Source organism: Mobula hypostoma, chromosome 14, assembly GCF_963921235.1.
Source record: "Mobula hypostoma chromosome 14, sMobHyp1.1, whole genome shotgun sequence".
Lineage (NCBI taxonomy): Eukaryota > Metazoa > Chordata > Chondrichthyes > Myliobatiformes > Myliobatidae > Mobula > Mobula hypostoma.
In genome coordinates, this window is record NC_086110.1 from 23,408,011 (window position 1) to 23,425,555 (window position 17,545).

Sequence of the window (17,545 nt, forward strand, 5' to 3'; positions counted from 1 at the left end):
AGCCAGCGAAGAGGAGAGGGGGAGGGGTGAGGCAGGGAATGGAATGGTAATTTGTGTTTTCAATCAAGCCCCCTTCAACTCTTCAGATTATTATTCACGTGCGCTGTGACAAAGCAGACAATAAGCCCCAGCCACTGTAATTTGCTTTAAATTCCGTTATTAGTCCAGACAAAACACTACCCTGGGCAACGATACGGAGGGAGCGGAGCTCCGCTAGCAACACCTCGGCCCACTAAACCGGATCGAAGTCCCGGCGCCTGCGCTCTGCCGGTTTGGCGGCGCCTTTAAGGTGAAGTTGTGGGATTTCGTCATCGGAGTAGCGGGGGTGGGGTGGGGGAACACTGGAAGAGGGATCTGGATCGGGATCGCGATCGCGATCGCTGCCGGTGCGCACCGAGGCAGGACCAGGAGAAGTCAGCCTGCGCTACACCGCCAGAAGTTTTTTTTTGTTTTATTTGCTGATCGGAGGTGGGCTGCGGGCGCAGAAGCGAACGGAGAGAGGCTGACAGGAGGGAGAGCAGAGAGGAGGCGAGGCAGGAGGGTGCAGTGAGCTGGGCGCCGGGCTGTCAGAGGCAGCAGGCGCTTGTCACCGAACGGCCGCTGCCGGACAACAGACCCGGCAGCTGCTCGCAAGGAGCTGCAAGTTGAACGGTGCGTGACAGTCCTCGGCGGAAGAGAAATATGGGATCCAGCTGATCGTCATCGAAGGGGGAAAAAATCGGGCGGACATCCTCACAGGAGGAAACTGGCGTGAAACAAACACTCGCTGTGATACAGAGCGTTTACCGGGCAAGCCGGGCAGACGAGCAGCAGGAGATGTCTGTGCCAGTAAGTATGTCTCGCATCATTCAACACTATGAAGTCCGGATCGGTTCGTGTGTGTGTGTGTGTGTGTGTGTGTGTGTGTGTGTGTGTGTGTGTGTTGATGCAGCGCAACCCAGGTTGGCTATATAGCATAGAGGATCACGGATAATTTGGGATTTTTCCAATTATTCCAAACTGGGCAGCCCGTTGCAGCTGTGATTATTTCCGTCCCTCTAATGCATTGGATATCTGTAGTGCCGTTTGGTAATGTTAGCCCGGCACCGCGGACTTACCCTCTCTCTCTCTCTCTCTCTCTCTGTGTGTGTGTGTGTGTGTGTGTGTGGAGCTCGGGCCCCAGCCGGGACAGGCGTCGGTCCGCCTGCCTCTGCCTATTGCAGGGCTAGCGAGAGGTTGACTCGTCCATTCTAATGATGGTCCTGGGAAAACATATGCCAGCTGTTATTTTGCTCCTTTATTGAGGGGGGAGGGGATTCGTGATTTATTTCTTTCTGACTTTAGTCCGCAGATTATTTACAAATGTGACGGCAACAACTTTACAATCCTTTCCTTTTACAATTACTGTTACCGCTGAAACTGTAGGATAACTGAAGTGCATTATTTTGAGGCGAAGTGTTCTTCTACAGTGTAGAACCGGTGGGATATATGCCGGATTCTCTGTTAGTGTCGTTAAGAGTGCGACTTCCAAGTGTTTTAAAGCCCCCTTCCCCCAATTGTTTGCAAAATCTGTGCGAGAATAGAAGTGTATGGGATTGCAGTTACCGGATCATTCCTGGTACCCAACCAACATAACCGGCAGTGATTCTTTCTCCAGGTTGCTATTTCCAAAACGAAACAATGACGGGAATAAAATATTAGTCAAGTACTATTTCCCCCTTTTGAATATTGATCAGGCGGTTCTCCTAGAGAACTCGGAGAAATACGGACATTTCCTCCGGGATCCTTGCTCCTAGTTTTAGACTTCCGGAAGGAAACGGCTATCATTGGGGTTCTTGAAGTTTCTCACTTCACTTCCCCTCTCCCACCCACTCAACTACCTTTCACCTCACCTGGCTTTACCTATCACCTCACCTGGCTTACCTTTCACCTCACCTGGCTTTACCTATCACCTTCTAGCTTTACTCCTGCTCCCCCCACCCCCTTCTTATTCTGACTTCTTTCCCTTTCCTGTCTCGGCTTTATCGCGGACTCTGCCTTTCCATAGATGCTACCGGACTTGCTGAGATCTTCCAGCTTTTGTGTGTTGCTACTGGAGTTCTGGTTTTATTGGGGTACCCAAGCAGGCTGAGTATACTAGAAAGTGAACAGATGCAGAGATACCTATTGAGATCAGATTAGGAATAAGCCAGTAAACTGTTGGTGAATTCAGTCCATTTGATCACCCTGAGGCCAACCAGTAGAGTCTTTTGTTTAGGGTTGAGGACATTATTGGTAGGACCTCCTCTGCTGCCCAACAGAGCAGATGAGGAAGCTGGTCGTCTTGAACAATTGAGGAGAAGGTAGAAATCCCTTAATGGGGAGCCCCACAATTCTAACACAGTGTCAATAAAGAATATCATTGTGCACCCAGTTGGGGAATTAGGGAGAAACCTTGAACAGCGCTCATTCTCCTTCACCAGCTGCTCCTGACTTTTTATGGATTAACGTTCATGACAATGTACACTTTAACAGCTTAACCCTAAGTCACACATACAAGAGTGACACAAAAGTGGCCTTTGTACAATACGAATTTACACTCAGTGGCCACTTTATTGGGTCCTTCCTGTACCTAATAAAGTGGCCACTCAGTGGTCTTCTGCTGCAGCCCATCCACTTCAAGGTTTGACATATTGTGCGTTCAGAGATGCTCTTCTGCACACCATAAGACCATAAGACCATAAGACAAAGGAGCAGAAGTGGGCCATTCGGCCCATCAAGTCTGCTCCGCCATTTTATCATGAGCTGATCCATTCTCCTATTTAGTTCCACTCCCCCGCCTTCTCACCGTAACCTTTGATGCCCTGGCTACTCAGATACCTATCAATCTCTGCCTTAAATACACCCAATGACTTGGCCTCCACTGCTGCCCGTGGCAACAAATTCCATAGATTCACCACCCTCTGACTAAAAAAATTTCTTCGCATTTCTGTTCTGAATGGGCGCCCTTCAATCCTTAAGTCATGCCCTCTCGTACTAGACTCCCCTATCATGGGAAACAACTTTGCCACATCCACTCTGTCCATGCCTTTCAACATTCGAAATGTTTCTATGAGGTCTCCTCTCATTCTTCTAAACTCCAAGGAATACGGTCCAAGAGTGGATAAACGTTCCTCATATGTTAACCCTCTCATTCCCGGAATCATTCTAGTGAATCTTCTCTGTACCCTCTCCAATGTCAGCTCATCCTTTCTTAAATAAGGAGACCAAAACTGCCCACAGTACTCCAAGTGAGGTCTCACCAGTGCCTTATAGAGCCTCAACATCACATCCCTGCTCCTATACTCTATTCCTCTAGAAATGAATGCCAGCATTGCATTCACCTTCTTCACTACTGACTCAACCTGGAGGTTAACTTTAAGGGTATCCTGTATGAGGACTCCCAAGTCCCGTTGCATCTCAGAACTTTGAATTCTTTTCCCATTTAAATAATAGTCTTCCCGTTTATTTTTTCTGCCAAAGTGCATAACCATACACTTTCCAACATTGTACTTCATTTGCCACTTCTCTGCCCATTCTTCCAATCTATCCAAGTCTCTCTGCAGACTCTCCATTTCCTCAGCACTACCGGCCCCTCCACCTATCTTCGTGTCGTCAGCAAACTTAGCCACAAAGCCATCTATTCCATAATCCAAATCGTTGATGTACAATGTAAAAAGAAGCGGCCCCAACACTGATCCCTGTGGAACACCACTGGTAACCGGCAGCCAACCAGAATAGGATCCCTTTATTCCCACTCTCTGTTTCCTGCCAATCAGCCAACGCTCTATCCACGTATGTAACTTTCCTGTAATTCCATGGGCTCTTATCTTGTTAAGTAGCCACTGTTGTAATGCGTGATTATTCGTGTCAGCTCGAACCAGTCTGGCCATTCTCCTCTGACCTTTCACATTAACAAGCCGCTTTTGCCCACTGAGCTGCTGCCCACTGGCTGTCTTTGTTTTTGTTTTGCAAACTGATTTCTGTAAACTCTAGAGACAGGGCATTGGAGGACGATTTAATGCTGGCTTTCAAAAGGAAATTGGATATATACTTGGAAATCAATGTTGTGGGGAAAGGATAGTGGAGTGGAGGTTATTGAATAGTGGATGGACAGACTATCACTCTGAAATTATATTCTGTTAACATTGATAACTGTTATGTTTGGGGGGAAATGAAAATAGCAAGGCATAACTGGATTATCAGGTGCAATAAGATTTTGTTTTGAACTCTATTCTCTGTTGCAATCTTCTGTAGAAATTGCCTTTTAGACTCTGGACTTCCCTGTGTATTTATTTCGAAAAAAACATTTAACAGGATTTTAGTTACTGAGAGATTACTTTTTTATATAGAAGCGGTAAATCCTCACTAGTTCTGCAATGCTGAAAAAACGATTACAAAGCAATCTGCTGTTGGAGTGGCAATTCACATTCATACTGCCACTGCCTTTGTATGAAATAAACCATCTTGTTTAATTCATGGCTTCCTACGCATTTTATCTCATCCAACACATTGCAACATTCAAAACACTTACTTTCCAATTGTCCTTGTAATAGTGGAGCTCTCTGTGTAATGGCTGATTGAAAGAAGGCCGAGTTTGACATTCCAATGCTGGAGGTCAGGGTTGTCCTCTATTATTTTCACATTTGAACCATGTCTTCTGTTATCTGATCTCTGCTATTAGCAACAGTCGAGGTAATCAGCCAGGATTCTTGCACCTAATCAATATTTCTCAGAAGTGAATGTTTACGGAAGTTGCATGAATATATCTATATCGTGACATTCATGGCCTCAAAACTTCCCAAAATGTTTGGAAGAACCCAATATTGCCGCGTGGGATTGTGTTGTGCACAAATTGGCAAAAAGAAATTGGTTTTCTTCAATGCCCTGTAATAAGGCATTGGAATGAGACTGCAGTGGAGAGTATAAAGCAGCAGACAGCTTTATGGTTCATCCAGGCTGGTGAGAGTGGTAAAATCAAGTCATGAGCTATACTCTAACATGGACAATGCACTCTTAACTATGGAACTGTACACCAGTACAAGTTCAGTATCTTCAGCAAACGAGGTTAGAAGAGAAAGGAGGGGAAAAATATAAAAAGAATTTGCATTTATACAACACCATTTATGTCCCCAAGGCGCTTCACATACAGTGAAGTTCTTTTGAATGCAGTTGCCTTCATGCGGGAGGTATGGCTGCCCACTTGCATGCTGCAAGGCTAGAGCTTAGAATGCCACAAGTGAGGACGTGGATGATGGAGGCATGCTGTGCTGTACTAAACAATGCAATTGGGAAAACTGCTTTCCTGAAATGTCAGTAAGGTAATATGATGGAGCCACTTAGTTCATTGGATATGAATATTCAAAGACTGAGTTAAATTTTACACTTCGTCTCACCAACCCATTAAAACCTGTGTTATTGTTGTGATGTCATAGCTTCATTAAAAAAAATCTCCCGTGGTATCTAATAAAACATGAAGTATAAAGTTAAAGACAAGGCACTTGTATAAGAGAAAGGAAACATGATTTAAATTAACATTCTAACTGTCTTTCACCACAACTGCCAGAACCAGCCATTGGTTCCATTATGTATATATATGTTCAATCTTTTTAGCTAATAAGCTGCTAATTGATGGAGGCCCTCTTGTTTAGGGGCTGTTTCCAATCACCGGTTTTAGCTGTTTTACTTTACTACAGTCATCCCTTGCCATCCCTGTTGTCTCTGTATTTATTGCTTGACCTGCACTGGGTAACAAGCACCCTTGTACCGTCTGGGATTAGTGCTCTCTGCGATACATTTGGATCATCGTTTTTAAATTGGTGATTCATAACTCTGTGATCTTACATGTTCATAAAAGGAAAAAGGAGGGCACAGTGCTGTTGTCCATGGTTAAGAAGCCTCCTTTATTCTGCACCTTTTGTGGTACAGGGTAAAATATCCCATGAAACAGTTAGCCTTGTAGTCATCAAAAATAGTAGTTTCGTGTGAAAGAATCAAATGTCTGTGAAACCTTTCAAAAACAAATCAAAGATTGTTTACTGCAGAGATCTCATGTGTTCTGGTAGGAAACTGGTAGGTAACATTAGATGCCCATTTAATCTTGTGTGAAAAAGCAGGTAATTTTCCTGAACTTGCACTGAAGGCTGTGCATAATGGCTCTACCTTAGAATGATAGTGAATCACGCAAAGAATTATTCTTTGGAGCAATGGTTTGGAAGTCCACACGCATCAGGTATATCAGTAAATATTACGTTTTCCTAGGTTAGTTCTTATTCTGTATGCTTACTGATATAATTGAATGATGGCAGTTCCTTGATTTTCTATGTGGTGAAGGGACCTTTGTTTTACAGTAGTTCTGGGATAGAGTCACAAGGTTTCTGCAGAGTGTTTCGTTGTCTGTTATTGAATATTGACTAACAGCTTTATTGATCTTTTATCATTACCGGCTTTGCATTATCGTGTTCAGCGATTTATTGAACTCTTGCCCTTTGCTGAGAGCTTTCCTGGGAAGGGATCCTGTTCCCTGTTTTGCTTATATAGAAGATTTTAAAATATTTTTCAGTTATTCCTTCTGAGTTTTAGCAGGAAAAGGATTCTTTTTCTATGTGTAGAAAATGGAAGGCCAAGCTCTATGCATTTCTTTAGCAGTCAAAGTCAGCCATCATTTACAATTACTTATGAATCATTACTTGTTTGGAGACACACATACAGTACTGTGCTCAGAACTTGTGGTGTTAATAGAATACCAACAGTTGCTGTTTGCATGGGATTGCTTTCCACAGTTGTCGTTATGTCTCCTCCTTGGTATTATGCTAAATCTCCACCTACTCCTTATTCTGCCAAAAGACCATCAGCCTCAAACTTTCTCCCCAGTTGCTGACCCACCTGAGTATTTGCAGGTTCCTTTCTACGATTTTTCTAAAATTCAGATTCTCGGGGCTTTCCTTTGGTCCTTTGGACATTTTCTAGCATTTGCCTGCACTCTAATGTTTTCTTGAGTTTACTGGACATCATCTCATTCTGCACCTTATCCACCAACCCTCCCGAAAGACGACCACCAAAACCCTACATTTCCCTGAGCCCCAACTAGTGTGTAAGCTAACTGAGAATGGTGTCCCGTGTCCCGCATGCAGCCGATCTCAAATGCTAAGGGAGCTGAAGTGCCTACTTCTGCACAATGACCTTTGCTCAAGGACAGCATCTCATTTGCCTGTTTCTGAATTTCTCACTCTCCTGTCATCCTCATGGCATTTGGTGGGATAAAACTGACACTTTCCATCCTCCTTATGAATGACACCTTGTCTTCACTGAGCAATGGTCCTCCCTTGGAGTGGGATGTCACGTCCATATATGGAGGGCATGCGGTGTGATGACATCAAGTGAACGGGCAGTGTGTGAGCAGCCTGGCATGGTCTGCCATCCCAGCAAATCCCCCCTTTCGGTGTCACATATGGAATGGAATTAATTGGATTTTTAGGAATGAAGCTGTGCGTTTGGCTGTAGGCTGTAGGTTTGAACAACAAACAAATTGTGGACTCCTGCAGCTTTCAATCTGCTTTCGCTTACTGTACGGCAGCAAAAAAAAGAGGTGTCATTTAAAACCAAACAAACACATTTTAATATTTATAATTCTAATGTTTCTGCTTTGCATAAATTGTTTTTAGGCACTCTTTAATAATAGTTGGCAATTGAAATTCCGCTGTCTATTCAAGCTTTGAGAATCCTTTTTTCCTTATTGTATGTAGGTGGCAGTGAGAGCTGATACGACTGTCGCAAAAGCAATTGGGATATTTGATGTTATAATTAGAGGCATGGAACATACAAGCAATGAAGTTAAACTGGACCCATACAAATTATTAGTTGAACTTCAGTGAGCCTAATTCAGGTATGGCTCTTTTGAAAAGATTCTTAAAGAGAGCACAGACAGAATTGTTAGAATAGCTCCAGTTATGTAGGGAGGCAGAGGAAGAGGTTGTTCTCAAAAAGTCTAAGAATAGAGTGAGATCTCATAGAGGAATTTCAAATTTTGAGAAATTTTATTCGAATTGATGGGTGGGACTGGAAGGTAATTTACGGGCAAGAGGAAGAAAATCAAAAAGCAAACTGTACTGCAGCTGCTGGAAATCTGAAATCAAAAGTTGCAGGATGCATACAGTCGATCAGGTAGGTTCTTTACAATAAGAACAGAATTAATGTTTCAGATCAGATCTGGAAAAGCGAGAAAACAAAGTTAGTTTTAGAATACTACTGAGAGGAAAGAGAACCCTCAGGTTTAAGACAATTAGCAAAAAAAGGGAAATACTTTTTTTCCCCTGTGAGCTGCAGTCTTAAGTTGTACTGCCTGGAAAAAGTGCTGATAGCAGATTTTTTGGCTGTCATAATAGAATATTTATTTTAAATGTGCTAAATAAAGCAGCATAGCTTTCAGGATAGAGCAGGGATGGGAATCACTGGATAGATTTATACGGGATGAGAAAAGTTAAGTCAATAAATGCTGCCACATTGGGCTGAAAAGCCACTGTCAGTCCTAATAAAGTTCTGACATTCCATGAGTATGGTATGCGTGATAGTGTAGAATAGTGGACTTGCATCTTGAATGCTTGGACCACGAGTTCAAATCCCATCAAGGCAGCTGAGGAATTTAAGTACAAGTTATTATATAAAATATGTAATTTTTTTAAAAAAGTAACTTTTGCTATTGGAATATTAAAAGGCTACTGTAAATTGCCTGTTGCATGTAGGTGAGTGGTAAATCTCAGGGGAGTTGATGGGGATTTAGAGATGATAAAATGGGATTAATGCAAATGAATACTTGATGTCTGACACAGATTCAGTAAGTCAAAGTGTCTGTTTCCTTGCTGTATACCTCTGTCGTTCTTTAGTGCAGAATGGTTGCTGTGCTATATGTGAATCCAGACCTGTCACTGAAGTCAACTTCCTTTTCTTTTTTTTTTCATTATTTTAATTTTTTTATTGAATTTCATCATTAAAAATTTCCATAAGATGTATTTCAGATACTGTACATATATATCATATTTGTCACAAATCTCCACATAATATTTATCTGAGGTATACACTTATAGAAAGGAGAGGAAAGAAAGAACAATCGAAAGAAGAAAACTATGTAAAGAGGAGGGAGTGATCTTATTTTTTTACAACATATTCATTGACTTATGAGAATAAAATCAGGCCTATGAGGTGTTATGTAGTTAAACCATTTTTCCCAGTATGAATCAAATTGTTCCACCTTATGATTAACAGATGCTGTTATCTTCTCCATTTTGTAAATGTCCACTGTAATTTCCATTCATACATTTAAAGTAGGGCTCTCCTGTGATAACCATTTCCTGGTACGGGTCTTTTTACCAGCCACCAGCAGTACATTCATTAAATATTTATCTCTTTTCAACAAGGTATATACCCAAAAATATGGTCTTACTCTCTAAGGGTATTTCACATTTAAAGATGTCTTGTAGGGCATTATGTATCCCATTACAATAGTCTTTGATAACGGGGCATTTCCAGAAAATATGATAATGGTTTGCATTTTGATTTCCACAATTTCTGCAGCAAACAGGGAGGTTACTATCGTAATGGGATTTCTGAGAGGGTGTAATAAAATATCTTATCAAGTTTTTCCACCTGAACTCCCTCCATTTCTGTGAACTGGTACACTCTCGGGCAATTAGGTATCAGCTATTGCCATTGATGTGGATATCCTCCAAACTAAACCTTAAAAAAAGCTTCAAGGTGTCCAGTAATAGTTATAAAGTGGTTTGAGATAAATTACTCACCAGTTTCAGAGAGATGGATCCATCTTCTGTCTCTATCAATTGCTGCTAATTAGTGTGTAAGCAGATATGATCAATAACATTTTTCCTGCTTGGACCTCTTTCTGTCCCACATTTGCTTTAAGTAAATTGAAGCCTGAATTTTGTTACTCTCTCTTTAGGCACGGCTTATTACTGATTTGGACCTCGTAATTTTTGTATTCCTTTGAGAGGCAATGTGATGAAATGACAATTTTTTGGACCCATGTAAGGATTGCTGATCATTGACCTGTCTCGCTTGTACTCATGTAACTTCTACAAGTCCCAAAAGGTCACAGAGCAACTGAACCATTTTCCACTGGTTATTCATTTACACGTTAATCTGATTCCGATGAGCTGGCTTTCAGATACATCACTTAGTAACAATACACCTGACTGAAAATAACTCTTGAGAGAGGGGGAGAACATAGAATTTGTTAAGAGATTTGTAAAGGGAGCTTTGGTGTTTCCTTTTTTAAAATGATGTTGGAAAGAATGTGCTGTCATTGTCAGGGAATGTAGTGGGTTATTTTATTGGGGGGAAATGATGGGCTTCAGCACTCTAGATACTGAGCGCTAAGCAGCCTGTTAAACAATGGCAAACATTGGAAATTAGGTCTTGAAAAAGAAATGCAGGTAAATCTATGCTCTTTAATAAAGCTATTTTGAACGGGCATTTCATTTTGCTTGTGTTGTTTGGCAGCTTGCGCTAATTTAGCTCATTTGTCTGTTATACAACACAAGAAAGGGCTCTGATTGCTACTATTAGCTCCATCCTCTAAAGTGACTTGATTTGAGTGTAACATTTGATGCCACAGCAGTTACGGCATTGGATAAGGGAGGCTGGACTAAAATGGGAGCTTCGCCATTGGAGATATGAACATTTTTTAAACACTGTTTGTAAAATAAACTTGGAATACAGTGGATTCCAGTTAATTGAGGTATGTTAGGACCAGACACGAGGAATTCTGCAGATGCTGGAAATTCAAGCAACACACATCAAAGTTGCTGGTGAACGCAGCAGGCCATGCAGCATCTCTAGGAAGAGGTACAGTCGACGTTTCGGGCCGAGACCCTTCGTCAGGACTAACTGAAGGAGGAGCTAGTAAGAAAGTCAGATCTCTTACTAGCTCTTCCTTAAGTTAGTCCTGACGAAGGGTCTCGGCCCGAAACGTCGACTGTACCTCTTCCTAGAGATGCTGCATGGCCTGCTGCGTTCACCAGCAACTTTGATGTTAGGACCAGTATATCTTGGCAATATTAAGCAGTTGCCCCAATTAGCTAAAGCTTATGGAAACAGTTAGATCAGTGTGAAAAGGATGAACTACCATTTAACTGAGTAATAAATTATGTATTTAAATGAAATACAGAACAAATTAGAACACTACGAATACCACTATAGTACTATAAAACTATATATTAGTTCCCAATAGTTATTGATGGAGGAATTCATCCAGTATATGATGCTCTGTTCTTTTGATTGACTGTAATTGAACAAAATCAGCGCAGACACCAAGTGCAGTTAGTGGACTACCTTTATACAATGCTCTCAATGATTGCATCCTCCAAATCTTCATTTTCATTGTAACATTCAAGATGATTGTGGATACCTTCAAATTCTTCACAGTTCCTACCTTGTTGAAGTAGTGAAATGGTTTCATTTTCACTCCCAGCCATTTCTTGCATCTCCAAGCCTGAATACTGTAAACCGCAGTGAGCAAAACAGTTCTGAATTGTCTTAGTGCCTATTTCTTGCCAATTATCAGTGACAAAAATCATTGTTATTTGGCAAGAAATACACGTGCAGCTAATTTAGTGCTTTGATTTACTGGATGAACCTTCGCAAATCTTAACAAGGTGGGGTAAAGTCCATCTAATCAGAGTGCCCAGCTATTTCCTCATGAGGAGTGAAGATGGTTAAGACCTTTATATTTTTATGTGGTACGATTAGGTAACATAGAAAAAATATTTACATTTATGGATGAGTCCATTCACGGCTGATTTAAGTGCCGGGCCAGATTGAAGAGATCAGGGTGTCAGGGCTGGAGGTGAGGGATGTGGTGTTTAGTTCACTGCTCACTGAGGTTTACTCAGCCCTGTGCTGAACTGAGGCTGTGGCCTTGCAAGTAGTGGGCTCCTACACCTGCTGCAGTGATGACTGGCTTTGTGGCTGTGATCTCACTTTCGTGAACTTTAGTTTTGAATGTTATGTGCTTAAGTTTTATTATTTGCACAGTCTGCTCTTTTCCTTTGAACATTGGGAAACTGACTGTCTTTTTTATTAATGAATTCTATTGGGTTTCTTTGTTTTGTGGCTGCCTTTAAGGAGACGAATTTCAAGGTTGTATATAGTATACGTGCTTTGATAATAAATGTACTTTGAATTTGAGTCCATTAACAGGGATATTGAGACACGGCCGTTACTAACTCTTCAGTTAAGCAATTCGGAGGAAATATACTTTCCCAGAAAGTAACCGGTGATAATGTTGGATTTTCAACAACATTCAGTGACTGAGGTGAAAAACAACGAGAATTTCAAGGGAAAGCAATCTTAATGTAGAAAGATAAAATGTGCTGGAGGATCTGGTGAAAGGATTTGCAAAGCAAGGCTTATGGAGGATAAACACCGGTGGGAACCTGTTGGGATAAATAATCTGTTTCTCTGCTATCGGCTCTTTGCAGTTTTCCTTTCTGCATCCTGGATGAGTAAAAATTTGAGCTGTTGAATAGTTATATACAGTCTATAATAGATCTAGAAGGGGTGTGAGGAAATGTCTACCATCACCCATTTCTGCCCCCCTCCAAGTATGCTTGACTTGCCCATGTCATGTTTCTCTTTTATACATTCACCCAAAAATATTATCTGAAATAAATAGACTGGATTTGCATGTGAATGAAGCAAATGCTTTGCTCTGCGTTGTACCACTGGTTTTCCACTTTGTACTGATCATCACCATAGGGGAAAGCCCTGTATTGACAGCTTCCACAGGAATTTGCAATATGGGTTTGATCCCAACCTCTGGTTAGAGTTTATATGTCCTCCCTGTGATTAAGTTAATCGTCCAGGTGGCTGGCAGGGAAATTAGAAAGGGTTAATAGATAAGCAATGGAGAGTAGCTTACAGAGAAATAAGAAATGGGCGTGCATATGGAGCTGGCATAAACTTGATGGGCCAAATAGCCTCCCATATTGTGAGGAAAGCATTAAAACAAAAATGACTAGTCCATTAAGCAAGTTATCAAGAGTCTGCCTTCACAAAGGTGAAAGCGACATAGATGACAACAAGGCTTCACTCCCAGATGAACTCAATGCCTTCTTTGCACACTTTGACTGTCAAACCATGGAAGAACCTTCCCGAACTCCACAGCCCCCAATGACTGTGTGATTTCAGTCTCTGAGGCCGATGTGAGAGCATCCTTCAGCAGGGTGAACCCATGGAAAGTACCTGAACCAGGTGGGGTTCCTGGTTGAGACTAAAGACTCGTGCTGATCTTTGGCTGGAGTATTCACCGATATCTTTAACCTCTCGCTTTGGCAGTCTGAGGTACCCGCCTGCTTCAAGAAGGCTTCAGTTATACCGGTGCCTAAGAAGAATGTGGTGACCTGCCTCAGTGACTATCGTCCAGTAGCACTTACATCCACAGTGATGAAGCGTTTTCAGAGGTTGGGAATGAAACATATCAACTCCAGCCTGAGAAGCCACTTGGATCCACTCCAATTTGCCTATCGGAGCAACAGGTCCACAGCAGATGCCTTGTCATTGGCTCTTCACTCAACCCAGGAACATCTGGACAGCAAAGATGCATACATCAGGATGTTCCTTATCAACTACAGCTCGGCATGCAACACTATCAACCTCTCGAAACTAATCAATAAGCTTCACGACCTAGGCCTCAATACCTCCTTATGCAATTGGACCCTCGGTTTCCTCACTTGCCGACCCCAGTCGGTTCAGATTGGCAACAACATCTCCTCCACAATCTCCATCAGCACAGGTGTGTGCTTAGCCCCCTGCTCTACTCGCTTTATACTTCTGACTGTGAGGCTAACCACAGCTCCAATGCTGTTCTTCAGTTTGCTGACGACACTACTGTTGTTGGCCAAATTAAAGGTGGTGACAAATCAATATATAGGAGGGAGATTGAAAATCTGGCTGAGTGATGTGACGACAACAACCTCTCACTCAACGTCAGCAAGACCGAGGAGCTGATTATTGACTTTAGGTGGAAGAAATATGGAGGAATTTAAGGTGGGGGTTATATGGGAGGCAGGGTTTGAGGGTCGGCACAACAATGTGGGCCGAAGGGCCTGTACTGTGCTGTACTATTCTATGTTCTATGAAACCAGAGGACCATGAGCCAGTCCTCATTGGCGGATCAGAGATGGAGAGGGTCAGCAGCTTTAAACTCCTCAGTGTTATCACTTCAGAGGATCTGTCCTGGGCCCTGTAAGTAAGTGCCATTATGACGAAAGCACGACAGTGACCCTACTTTCTTAGGACTTTTCAAAGGTTTGTAATAATGACATCTAAATCTTGACAACTTTCTATAGATGTCTGATGATATGTTTATTGACTAGCTGCATCACAGCCTGGTACAGAAACACCAATAGCCTTGAATGGAAAATCCTATAAAATGTATTGGATATTGTTCAGCCCTCCCCTCCATTGAGCGCATCTACACAAAGCGCTTTTGCAGGAAAGCAGCATCTATAATTAAGGGCCCCCACCACCCAGGTCATGCTCCCTTCTTGCTGCTGCCATCAGGAAGAAGGTGCAGGAGCCTCACAACTTATACCACCGGGTTCAAGAACAGCTATTACCCCTCAACCATCAGGCTCTTGAACTAGTGGGGATAACTTCACTCACCTCATCACTGAACCGTTTCCACAGCCAATGGACTCACTTTCAAGGACTCTTCATCTCATGTTCTCAATATTTATTGCTTATCTATTTATTATTATTATTTTTTCTTTTGTATTTGCATAGTTCATTGTCTTTTGCACATCGGTTGTTTTTCCATCCTGTTGGGCATGGTCTTTCATTGATTCTATTGTGTTTCTTGGCTTTATTGTGTGTGCCTGCAAGAAAATGAATCTCGGTATTGTATCTGGTGACATGTATGTACTTTGATAATAAATTTACTCTGAATTTTGAACATTGAACATGAGTCAGCAATTTCTGGGAGTTGAAAGCAGCTGACTGAAGGAAAGGTTAAAAGCTATTGTGAAACTAACCAGGTAACTTCATTGAATGCTATGGAAAGGATTCAAACTCATTGCTCTGTGTGTGTGTGCGTGTGTGTGTGTATTGTAGTGTTTGGCTTAAATATTGGGAAACAAGAATCATCACAAATTCACAATCCCTTATTTGAAGTTTTAAAATGGATGGACTGACTGCCAGAATTAAATTTCAAGGGAGATTATTGAAGAAAATGGGCCAAGGGTCAACTCTGAGCTCCACAACTCAACATAGGTTCATCAGAGGCTGGCCGGCCACTGACTGATGTCTCTGCCTTTTTTTTTTGGCCAGCTTTCTCTCCAGGGGGTGCTGATTCACTGGTGATGTGTGGCTCTTAGGGTTCCCTGTTGACATACAGATTGCTAGATTGTCATCACCTTTGGGAAATTACCCAGCTGGTTATTAATCATTGATGAAGCGTTGCTGCTAACTTTTTCCATTAGCAGAGACCTCATGGTTAAGTTTAATCTGACATTACAAGCTCAAGGTTATATCAGGCATCATTGGCTGGTGGTCAGGATTTGAGATTTTTTTCTCTTCCCACCTGGACTCAAGCAGCATGGAAAAAGGCCTTTTGGTCCACCGAATCTGTGCTGACCATCCTATATTAATCCCAGTTTCCCCCTAGATTCTACCACTCTCCTTACAGTTAAGCAGTCACAGGAGTGTGCAAACTCTGTATGGACATCACTGAGGGTCAGGATTGAACCCGTGTCATGTGAGCTGCTCTTCCGGCTGAGCCACTGTGCTTCCTTTGCCTCCTGGGCAGGAATAAGGTTGATCTGTTTGTTTTCTGAGCAGTTGGCATGGTTTCTATTGGCCATTTGGTTCCCTCCTGTGCAGCAATAATTAATTCCATGATCCTTAAGACCATAAAACCATAAAGTATTGGAACAGAATAGGTCCATTTGGCCCATTAAAACTCTTCTGCCATTTGATTATGTCTGAATTATTTTTCCCTCTCACCTCCATTCTCCTGCCTTCTCAGTGTAACCTTTGACAAGAACCTATCGACCCCTGCTTCAAATACGCCCAATGACTTGGCCTCAGATTCCACAGATTCATCACCCTTTGGCTAAAGAAATTCCTCCTCATCTCTGTTCTAAAGGGATGCCCTTGTACTCTAAGGCTTCATCCTCTGGTCCTAGACTCTGCCACTATTGGAAACATTCTGTCCACCTTCCAGTGTTCAGTGGGTTTCATTGAGCTTTGCTATGCTTTACAGCACTATAAAAAAAATAGAATCTAGGGGCAGCTCAATTGCATCCATTTGGAAGAGATGTTTAATGAAAGTTACCTTCCTGAGACCACAATAAGATACTACCCAGCAACTGGTATGTTTTTTCCTGGTAGGTGGATTGTGAAATATGAGAGGGCGGTTAGAGAAGATTTTCTGGGCTGGACTTCTCCCTCATTTTAGAGGGGTTGAAGGGAAGTGATTTGTAGCAAAACATAAGGGCACATCCCAACTCTGGGCACAATTCAGACTTTCACACATGGCACACCCAGGGAATATTGAGAGGGATGGGGGGAGTACTAAAGAACAGTGCTGAGAAGGGTTCCTGGCAATTCAAATGTAGTCAGACTGTTAGTCACTTAGTGTCTGTTGTAGCATGCTACATAACAGCTCATGCACTACTGCAGGCTCCCACCGGGCTGAGGGAATTCTGCAGCCTGCCTTACGCGTCAGCCATATGTCCTTGATTTCGAGAAGCAGCAATCCTTACTGCACCTGATCACCAACCGCGCCCCCCCCGACATAGAAAATTGCACAGAGACTAGAAGGGAAATAGAAAGAGAGATCTGGATTCCCAGCTTTACTTTTTACAATCTCTAATTCTCCAAGTCTTGTAAGTACAGTAAGACTGAGCCACTGCATCAAATTGCACGGTCGTTGTCATGCACTGTGGTTGAAGGATAAATGAAAACCAGGGCACCAGAGACATGTGCCACGTGGTCTTCCTTACACTTGTCCACCTCCGAGGCCACATGACACCTTGGTGCACTCCCTGCACTGGACTGAGGGATCAGCCACGATTTTGTGTTGAGCCTCTGGAAAGTTCACCCCCTACCTCAGCCTCCCATAACCTTCTGATTCCACCCCTGAGACACGGTCGACGAGGTTGGACTTTTCCTCAGTGTCGGGTGCTATCAAATCTCAGAATTCAAAGCATATATATGTCACCACATACTACCTTCAGATTCATTTCCTTGCAGACATTCGCAGTAGAAAAGAGAAATACAATAAAGTCGATGAAAAACTACACCCAAAGACTGACAAACAAACAATGTGCAAAAGAAGACAAAAGTGTGCAAATAAATAAATGGATGGATGGATAGTTGGATGAATGAATAATACTGAGAACATGAATTGCGGAGTCCCTGAAAGTGAGTCCGTGGATTGTGGAGCAGTTCGGTGTTGAGGTGAGTAAAGTTATTCACACTGGTTCAGGAGCCTGATGGTTAAAGGGTAATAACTGTTCCTGAACCTGGTGGTGCG

The 17,545-nt window shown here is 42.4% G+C and overlaps 1 protein-coding gene across 2 annotated transcripts in view; it reads left to right on the forward strand.

The window, feature by feature from the left end:
- The first annotated feature begins 330 nt into the window (after nucleotides 1-330).
- Nucleotides 331-17,545, forward strand: part of bcar1 (BCAR1 scaffold protein, Cas family member) — a 268,517-nt gene continuing 251,302 nt past the window's right edge. The window contains exons 1-2 of one of the 2 annotated variants that reach the window (XM_063066813.1): nucleotides 331-828; nucleotides 17,263-17,469. Coding sequence is in view for 1 of the 2 variants with exons in the window: in XM_063066812.1 (XP_062922882.1) it covers nucleotides 817-828 (12 nt within the window). In the remaining variant the exon portion in view is untranslated. The remainder of the gene's footprint in view (nucleotides 829-17,262; nucleotides 17,470-17,545) is intronic. The other variant, XM_063066812.1, reaches the window with a different exon arrangement.